This window comes from Sinocyclocheilus rhinocerous, unplaced genomic scaffold (assembly GCF_001515625.1).
Source record: "Sinocyclocheilus rhinocerous isolate Xijiao unplaced genomic scaffold, SAMN03320098_v1.1 scaffold3155, whole genome shotgun sequence".
Taxonomy (NCBI): Eukaryota; Metazoa; Chordata; class Actinopteri; order Cypriniformes; family Cyprinidae; genus Sinocyclocheilus; species Sinocyclocheilus rhinocerous.
This window is the reverse complement of record NW_015639762.1, coordinates 116,564-127,254: the sequence shown is the minus strand read 5'-3', so window position 1 is coordinate 127,254 and position 10,691 is coordinate 116,564. Positions and strand designations below refer to the sequence as shown.

At 39.0% G+C, this 10,691-nt stretch overlaps 1 protein-coding gene across 1 annotated transcript in view; it reads right to left on the bottom strand.

Annotated features, from left to right (window-relative positions):
- Positions 1–2,761: 2,761 nt before the first annotated feature.
- ddx47 (DEAD (Asp-Glu-Ala-Asp) box polypeptide 47) overlaps positions 2,762–10,691 on the bottom strand; it is a 36,620-nt gene continuing 28,690 nt past the window's right edge. Inside the window, 5 exon segments of the mRNA XM_016567349.1 lie at positions 2,762–2,951; positions 3,025–3,154; positions 3,236–3,321; positions 5,298–5,462; positions 8,843–8,959. Coding sequence (XP_016422835.1) covers positions 2,814–2,951; positions 3,025–3,154; positions 3,236–3,321; positions 5,298–5,462; positions 8,843–8,959 — 636 coding nt within the window. The 3' untranslated portion in view covers positions 2,762–2,813.

The window sequence follows — 10,691 nt, the reverse complement described above, 5'->3', positions numbered from 1 at the left end:
TGTTTCTCTTTATAGTGACTCAATAGGAGCCACACAAACAGACTAACACATATATTATATATAAAAATACATGTTCTAAATGTGTTTAAAACACATATATTGTTTCAGAAATATATATGCAAGATCATGTAAATGTAACTTCTTTTTACTAAAAAAATCTGTAATTGAAATAGTAAATAATTTGTAATTTGTTCCACTGAACACTGATTGTTTTCTCTTCTGTTCCACCTTACAGAGTCCCTGATAGAGTTCAGCCGTCACAGGATGATGGATGCTGTATATCATAGTTTGAGATGATGATGAGAGGAGCAGTGAACATCAGGTGAGAGCTTCACCTCTGTGTCTATGAGCAGAAATACATACAGCTGGAAGAGACTCAGACTTTACAATCAAAACATGTCATACTGAATGATTCGTGTTGCTTTAGTATTCAAATGATCATGTTGTTTTATTTAAAGGTGAAACAGAGGAGGAAGAAGCTCAGATGAGTCTGTCTGGCTCTTCAGTTTAAGATCTACAAACATAATAATATTTGTATTAAACTCATCCATAATGATTCATGTGTTTCTAATCATAAACGTGATTGACAAGTGCATGTATCAAAAGATGTAAAGCAAATCTACAATGTGACATTTCCGTCACTTAAAACATTTACATTTACATGATCGCTCTCTCATTTCATACTCACTGTTACTCTGTTATTTTATATTAAGTTAGTTATGTGTGTGTCTGTTGCTAATGTACAGATATCCAGTATATTGTCAGAGGAAGAGAGATTCTTTCTTAAATAAATGCATGAAACATAAAACCGTATGAGCGATTGTAACAACAGAGATGAGGATCCAAATGCAAGGCTTTATTAAATCTCCTTTGTTTTCCTCTTTTTCTCATTGAATTTAACTCGTTTCATCCCTCAGGCTTACAAGTAACAAAAACAACGACAACAAAATCAATTTGTGATGCATTATGATTATATGAATATTATGATTATTCAAAGATATTTCCCTTGTCATTGTGCTTTTTTTCTGTGTATATAATCTCATACTATGAAATTTTTTGTCGTTATGATTGTTCATTGTTACAGATACAACCATCTTTCCCTGATCTTGTATGCAATTATAAGTTGTGCAATAAAAAAAGAAAACAGGTAAGAGCGACAGGTGCATAGCATCAGTAACCTTAGATAGGTTAGGGTTAGGTAACGAACCTTACCTACGGTTTTCCTCAGCCTGGAGACACCTGAGACTTATATCACATACTGTAACAAGAGGCATAATAAGTGCCCTTTAAACACAAGATCTTCTATTTCAGAAAACGAGACAAACATTGTGTACTTTTTATCTTTCTGTGATGGGAGTAAAACAAGAAACAAAGTAGTAAATTAAAAAAGAGTGAATTAGCTGAGGGCAAATGACTCAGAAATAGTTTTTCAGGCTGTCAATAACCAGTTTTCATTACAATATCAGAATCTAAAGAAAGCTGTGCAGAAACTGATTTGAGTGGGCAGTCTGCCATGTGCTGTGAGGCTTAACTATATTTTAAGTTTATAAATATCTAATAAATATTATCTTGAAACAAATGGTTATTAATAACTAGCTGTACCAGTTCACTAGCTCCTGAATTTGTTACATTGACAGACACTTAATATCTACAACAGCTGGATTCACAGTTGATCTCAGAGAACACATGAAAAGCTGTGACCTGAATTTGTTATCAGGTTAGTTTATTAACAGTAATTCATATTTTTGAGCTTAGTAATGTGTGTGTGTAATGTTATTGATTGAACTATTTTAATGTTTAATGTAATTGACTCTTTCCTGTCGGAGTTTAATTACCGCTGTATTTGAAATGAACATCTTATAAACCTCTATCTCAACTAATGCTGTAAACTATACAATAAACCCTGTCAGATGCTACATTATTAACATTAGTGCACATATGGCTTTTATAATTTAAAGTTTTTATAATATAAAAAAAAATTATAACTTTTTAATAATGTTTCTACTCCAACTCTTCAAATGTTTGTATTTCATGCTGGATTTAGTCAAATAGGAAATATTGAAGACAGGTTCAGTGAAAATATCATGAATATGATATTAATCTATATAGTCTAGAGTTGTTTTTCTAGCTGACTCTTGAGTTTATGGTCATTGAATGTCTTTCCTGAGGTAAATGTGAGGTTATTGATCTCGAGCTGCTGTTTTATTGAAATCTTTCTGCAGTTGAATCACTGATTGATAGATTCCATGATTCATAATTGATTTCAGTGAGCGGTTCTGATTCTTCTGATGTTCGTTCGTGTTTATTTGCTGCTGTAACTAGTAGTAAAGAGGAAGAGATGATCACTTCACTACAGCATCTGTCACCACACATTAAAGAGAAACACATTTACTGATTACATAAAATTTCATAAAACATTTCATAAAACTGACAGAATTTAAAGCGGAGACTTGGTTTCATATCAAATGTAAGCTCAGATTATTACATGGGAAGTGCTACAAATAAAGTTTCTCTACGTTTTGTTCACAAATCAACTGAAAACAGGAGAGACTGATTCTTGGGATTTAAGAGTTGATATCAGTTTGTCAAAATGAGAATTGATTAAAGTCGAGAAATCAATATTTTCTCCTCAGCTCTAGTGATTCCTCTCTTCCCTGGATGAGCTCAGGACAGATGATTATTGTGCTTTATGAACCGCTTTCACTTCTATCAGACACACTATTTGTGGTCAGAAAGCCTAATAAAAAGCAAGACGCTGTAATGTGGAAAATGCAATATTTATTGGATGTACTAAAGCAAACTCCAGCAGAGTCTCAGCGTCCTCGCTTCGCTCTTCCTCTGAAGGAGCCGCCCTTGATCTTCTTCCTCACACCGCTCGACTGTTCTCTGTCGTCAGCCTCTTCCTCGTCTGCTTTGGGCCGCTTCCTCTTCTCTGAGCTTTCCTTCATCTCCTGACAGAAACAGACACGCATCAGCCTCACCTTCATCAGAGATCTCACACACAAACACAGAAGGAGCACTCACGATCCGAGCGAATCTCTGCGCTTCGCTCACTCGCTCCAGCAGCATCATCACTTCCTCTTCCTGTGTGGGGAAGGCGGGCAGTTTCTTCCCGATCAGCGCTTCGATTCGCTGGAACAGCTCCACGTCATACCTGCACAAACACAGTGAGAGCCACTAACACACCTGAAGACACTGAAGAGTTAATAAACGAGACAGAAAGACTGAGACTGACTGTGTGACGAAGGTGATGGATTTCCCAGATCTCCCTGCTCTGGCGGTGCGGCCCACACGATGGATGTAGTCCTGAGAGAAAACAGATTCATGTCAGCACAACACAACATCATCTGCTGTGGAGATAAAGAGGAATTCACAGCAACAATCACGTCTAACGCCAGCATTTCCACTGAGCTAAACAGCAAACAAACAGCCAGTAATAAACACAATCAAGAGGAGACAGAGTTTAACTGCTGAAGTTATCCGTGACTAGACATAGACTAGACGCTATGCAGTATAATCAACATTTGTGTGAACTTTTACTAAAACCAGTCTTTAATAATGTCTGAAAATATATCCAAACCTAATATAAGTAATGTGCTTTATGTCTTACGTTCTCACTCTGCACTGCAGCAAACGGTTTATATGTATTTATATACAGGGCTATACAGCCACCTAGTGGTTACACAGTGGTATAGCAGATGATAAGTTTAGAGATTCATATTTAGAAAAATATCTCTAAAATATTAAAGAAAAAAATATTGAGCTGAAATCATCCTCTATAAGTGTTTGGGCTGTTCAGTGTTCCCGCAGCTCTGCATTCAGGCTTGAATCTGATTTTATCACAGCAGAGTAAAGCGTGTGTGTGTGTGTGTGAGAGTGTGTCTGTGTGTGTGAGTGTGAGTGTGTTCACTTTGTAAGGTAAATAATTTATAAATCTACGCAAACTCAGGAGAATACATTGCGGTTTCAAAATAAAAGCTCAAACCCTCACTCTGAGTTTACACGTTTTGATGTCCACATATTCTTTTAATTACAGTGGCTATAGCATTTCTGTCCTAAATAAATGTCCAAATATTAAAGATTAAGTGGACATTTGAATTAAATGGTGCTTGATAAATATTAAACAATTATTAGATCGCACTGCAATGTGTAAAAAGAATCATTAGGCCATTGGCGCCCTCTGCAGGCTTTTGTTGTAATGCGTAATGTACATTAGCTGTATTGTTTATAATACATTATGTATTTTAACAGTTTTGTTCAATAAAACCATATGATTTCTTGCTTTTGATACTTTATTTGAACTAATTATTATTGCTTCATTGCTATTATATATGTATTTTAAGTAATTTTAAAGGCTATTGTTCACTTACATCTATTTTTATTACCACAAAAAAAAACGAATTATAATTATAGGGCCCTATGAAATCCGTTTTATTCCCAAATTCAGTTTTTTTATTTTTTATTTTAATTTTTCTATACTCCGTTTTAATGGTAAATTAAAATTTTATTAATAGACCAGAACACGTGGATATGTTGTCATTCTTACACTATAATACTGAACTCTGTGAGTTGGACTATGAGACGGACACCTGCTTCTTGCACTCTATGCTGCACTTTACTTTTTTACTTTTGGATTTCATTTGGTTTAATCAATATAGTTTAATAAAATATTCTTAAGTAAAATTGTAGATTTTTTTGTGGGAAATTAACCGTTTAGATTAATCGATCAATTGATAAATTAGTCGATAGATTAATCGAAATAAAAATAGTCATTAGTGGCAGCCCTAGCCTTGTAAAAATTCATCAAATGTTACTGAGCAACTGACGATTAACACTGTTTCAGCGCAGGATTTAAACCCTGGCTAACGAGCTTGTGCTGTCAGAATACAAGCAATTCATGCGTGTATTAGAAAACATAACGTTCTGCAGATTATTTAGTAGTTGTTTAAGGCCATTTGGTGATTTCAATCCTCATACAGTAACCCTTCCTCTTCTCATGGAAGACATGTGATGCAGTGCTAAACAGTTTCTCGCTGTCGGTGCTTGTGATGATTTGTGTGTCTTTCTATGACAGTTTTAAATCCGATATGTTTGCTGTGTTATAAAGAGTGTGCGCCTCTCACTCTACGCTGCTTGCTATTTGAATGCGTCACCAAAAATGTCATTGTTCGGTACAATTTATTCAGTCTTTTCGCTTATATATCTTTCTTTGCTATTTTCGGCCGAATAGTTTCGGTTGCGGAACATTCGGAGCATCCCTAGATTTGAATCAGTGCAGTCTAAACCAATAATATTCAGATGGTCTGAGTGTGTACCTGACTCATCTGTCCGTGGAGAGGGATGGCCGTGATGCCCAGGTTTCTGAGCAAGAGCGCCACCCGCTGGGCGTTATTACACGTGCCGCAGAAAACCATGAAAGAGTTCCCAGCCAGTTCATTCAGGATAGAGACCAGATAACAGTCCTGTGAACAAACACAAGCTCTCATCACACACATCCACTGACAGCACTCTCCTCAGAGTCAGAGTCAGTGTTTAATACCAGTTCATTCAGGATAGAGACCAGATAACAGTCCTGTGAACAAACACAAGCTCACATCACACACATTCACTGACAGCACTCTCCTCAGAGTCAGAGTCAGTGTTTAATACCAGTTCATTCAGGATAGAGACCAGATAACAGTCCTGTGAACAAACACAAGCTCACATCACACACATTCACTGACAGCACTCTCCTCAGAGTCAGAGTCAGTGTTTAATACCAGTTCATTCAGGATAGAGACCAGATAACAGTCCTGTGAACAAACACAAGCTCACATCACACACATTCACTGACAGCACTCTCCTCAGAGTCAGAGTCAGTGTTTAATACCAGTTCATTCAGGATAGAGACCAGATAACAGTCCTGTGAACAAACACAAGCTCTCATCACACACATCCACTGACAGCACTCTCCTCAGAGTCAGAGTCAGTGTTTAATACCAGTTCATTCAGGATAGAGACCAGATAACAGTCCTGTGAACAAACACAAGCTCCCATCACACACATCCACTGACAGCACTCTCCTCAGAGTCAGAGTCAGTGTTTAATACCAGTTCATTCAGGATAGAGACCAGATAACAGTCCTGTGAACAAACACAAGCTCCCATCACACACATCCACTGACAGCACTCTCCTCAGAGTCAGAGTCAGTGTTTAATACCAGTTCATTCAGGATAGAGACCAGATAACAGTCCTGTGAACAAACACAAGCTCTCATCACACACATCCACTGACAGCACTCTCCTCAGAGTCAGAGTCAGTGTTTAATACCAGTTCATTCAGGATAGAGACCAGATAACAGTCCTGTGAACAAACACAAGCTCACATCACACACATTCACTGACAGCACTCTCCTCAGAGTCAGAGTCAGTGTTTAATACCAGTTCATTCAGGATAGAGACCAGATAACAGTCCTGTGAACAAACACAAGCTCACATCACACACATTCACTGACAGCACTCTCCTCAGAGTCAGAGTCAGTGTTTAATACCAGTTCATTCAGGATAGAGACCAGATAACAGTCCTGTGAACAAACACAAGCTCACATCACACACATTCACTGACAGCACTCTCCTCAGAGTCAGAGTCAGTGTTTAATACCAGTTCATTCAGGATAGAGACCAGATAACAGTCCTGTGAACAAACACAAGCTCTCATCACACACATCCACTGACAGCACTCTCCTCAGAGTCAGAGTCAGTGTTTAATACCAGTTCATTCAGGATAGAGACCAGATAACAGTCCTGTGAACAAACACAAGCTCCCATCACACACATCCACTGACAGCACTCTCCTCAGAGTCAGAGTCAGTGTTTAATACCAGTTCATTCAGGATAGAGACCAGATAACAGTCCTGTGAACAAACACAAGCTCCCATCACACACATCCACTGACAGCACTCTCCTCAGAGTCAGAGTCAGTGTTTAATACCAGTTCATTCAGGATAGAGACCAGATAACAGTCCTGTGAACAAACACAAGCTCTCATCACACACATCCACTGACAGCACTCTCCTCAGAGTCAGAGTCAGTGTTTAATACCAGTTCATTCAGGATAGAGACCAGATAACAGTCCTGTGAACAAACACAAGCTCACATCACACACATTCACTGACAGCACTCTCCTCAGAGTCAGAGTCAGTGTTTAATACCAGTTCATTCAGGATAGAGACCAGATAACAGTCCTGTGAACAAACACAAGCTCACATCACACACATTCACTGACAGCACTCTCCTCAGAGTCAGAGTCAGTGTTTAATACCAGTTCATTCAGGATAGAGACCAGATAACAGTCCTGTGAACAAACACAAGCTCACATCACACACATTCACTGACAGCACTCTCCTCAGAGTCAGAGTCAGTGTTTAATACCAGTTCATTCAGGATAGAGACCAGATAACAGTCCTGTGAACAAACACAAGCTCTCATCACACACATCCACTGACAGCACTCTCCTCAGAGTCAGAGTCAGTGTTTAATACCAGTTCATTCAGGATAGAGACCAGATAACAGTCCTGTGAACAAACACAAGCTCACATCACACACATCCACTGACAGCACTCTCCTCAGAGTCAGAGTCAGTGTTTAATACCAGTTCATTCAGGATAGAGACCAGATAACAGTCCTGTGAACAAACACAAGCTCACATCACACACATTCACTGACAGCACTCTCCTCAGAGTCAGAGTCAGTGTTTAATACCAGTTCATTCAGGATAGAGACCAGATAACAGTCCTGTGAACAAACACAAGCTCTCATCACACACATCCACTGACAGCACTCTCCTCAGAGTCAGAGTCAGTGTTTAATACCAGTTCATTCAGGATAGAGACCAGATAACAGTCCTGTGAACAAACACAAGCTCTCATCACACACATCCACTGACAGCACTCTCCTCAGAGTCAGAGTCAGTGTTTAATACCAGTTCATTCAGGATAGAGACCAGATAACAGTCCTGTGAACAAACACAAGCTCTCATCACACACATCCACTGACAGCACTCTCCTCAGAGTCAGAGTCAGTGTTTAATACCAGTTCATTCAGGATAGAGACCAGATAACAGTCCTGTGAACAAACACAAGCTCTCATCACACACATCCACTGACAGCACTCTCCTCAGAGTCAGAGTCAGTGTTTAATACCAGTTCATTCAGGATAGAGACCAGATAACAGTCCTGTGAACAAACACAAGCTCTCATCACACACATCCACTGACAGCACTCTCCTCAGAGTCAGAGTCAGTGTTTAATACCAGTTCATTCAGGATAGAGACCAGATAACAGTCCTGTGAACAAACACAAGCTCACATCACACACATTCACTGACAGCACTCTCCTCAGAGTCAGAGTCAGTGTTTAATAACAGTTCATTCAGTATAGAGACCAGATAACAGTCCTGTGAACAAACACAAGCTCACATCACACACATCCACTGACAGCACTCTCCTCAGGGTCAGAGTCAGTGTTTAATACCAGTTCATTCAGGATAGAGACCAGATAACAGTCCTGTGAACAAACACAAGCTCACATCACACACATCCACTGACAGCACTCTCCTCAGAGTCAGAGTCAGTGTTTAATACCAGTTCATTCAGGATAGAGACCAGATAACAGTCCTGTGAACAAACACAAGCTCTCATCACACACATCCACTGACAGCACTCTCCTCAGAGTCCATGAAAGAGTTCCCAGCCAGTTCATTCAGGATAGAGACCAGATAACAGTCCTGTGAACAAACACAAGCTCTCATCACACACATCCACTGACAGCACTCTCCTCAGGGTCAGAGTTTAATAAAGACAGAACCTTGTACTTGGACGGGATGAAGATGTAATACTGTTGCAGCTTGTCGACGGTGGCGTATTTGGAGGAAACGGTGCATTTAACAGGATCCTGTAGAGCCGCGCGCTGCAGCTTCTGCACCTGAAACACAGAGAACCTCTGCTTTAATCAGGGCTGCACTGATGCTTACAGCTACTTTCAGCTGCTTACACACACAATCTTTACTAGTCACACAGTTTCTGAGAGCTGACACTCAAACAGCAGAAGCACACACCAGATCTGCAGAACCTTACACTGATTCTCAGCCACTGACTCAGTTTTCAGTTTCAGAAAACACAAAACACAATTCTCTGTGTAACACACACAAATCTAACAGCAAGCATCTTGATTAGGGCTGCTCGATTATGGCAAAAATCATAATCATGATTATTTTGGTCAATATTGTAATCACGATTATTTAACATGATTATGAGTGATTTATTTAAAGATAGTGATGCATATTACATATATATTTTCTGTAAATAAGGTTGCTATGACATCTACAATTTAGAGACATTTTCGAACTGTCACAATTCTCAACACCACAACAGAGTATTAGGGTAACTGACATTAGTAACAAACAAACAGTCCTCAAAATTACTGAAAATAATTAAATCGTCAGTAATAAAAAAGCAAAGGACAAATGACGTAGAATAGAAATGTAACAAACTGTGCTTAAAAGTTTTTTTAATGCAAGTCTCATTAACAGAAATGTAAAATAAAACAGCATAGTCTGAGTAAGAATTAAACTTTCCTTGTTTCTTATTAAAGGGTTAGGGTTAGGGTTATTAAAGCTACAAAGGTCCTTCACTCCAGAGCAGTGTGTGATTTTGAATTTGTCTTTTGTTGTTTGATTAATATGAAGCACACAGTCGGCAGCAGGTTAGGCTGCTTGCTGTCACTTTAAGAGCTGCACGGATCCAATTTACTGTTACACACGTATTTTCATTCTCAACTCTTTATGTTCATTTATTACATGACCGACGAGGGTTTACGCGAATAACGGCACAAGTTCTCTTTAGCACTTTTAAAAACATGAATAAATCTAATACACTTCAATACATCAAGCACATCCCATTTAGCCAAAGTCACGTTACATGATTCACTGATTTGCATGTGAAACTGGGCTTTTACGGAGGAGCGAAAGAGCACCGCTGGAAAGCCCCGTGAAGCTGTGGTTTACAGTGAATTTATAACAGCTAAGGGGCGTTGTTAGGCACGATGTGAAGCAGAGTCAAAAACCCTCTTAGCTGTTATAAATTCACTGTAAACCACGGCTCCACGGGGCTAATTGCTTTATTTAACTGCTTTATATAACTTATCCAGCTTCTTCTTCCCATAAAAATGGGTAATTTGTAAATTCTATGGGTCTGGCTTCCGGTCTCATCCACGTCCAGCTATTTTTAGCTGTACAGAACCACTCGTTTTGCTGCTTGACATTGAAAATTGGTGTGTCTTACCATATTATTTGAATGTGTTGTCTTAATTATGAACACACTGGTTTATAATGCAAACAGTTTTACCGTTTACTGCACGTTGTTATTCTTCTCGTTATTTCTCTACAGCGGCTAATGAACCAGAAGTCTTGCCCATAGGCTTACTTCCACGTTGAAGAAAAAGGTGGATGGGTAAGATGAAATTAAAATGCCAATGACACGTTTCTGAGGACAGTCGGTTCCCTTCAGATACATTCAAATAAAGACATCCGCGCCGCGTTTTGACGTGAAACGTGCAGTGCTCCTATTTATTCAATGACATCATTGTTTTTTTAAGTTTAATCCAGGTGCATCGCGACTCTTGTCTTTCCGTCCCCAACTGTAAGACCTCTTGAAAT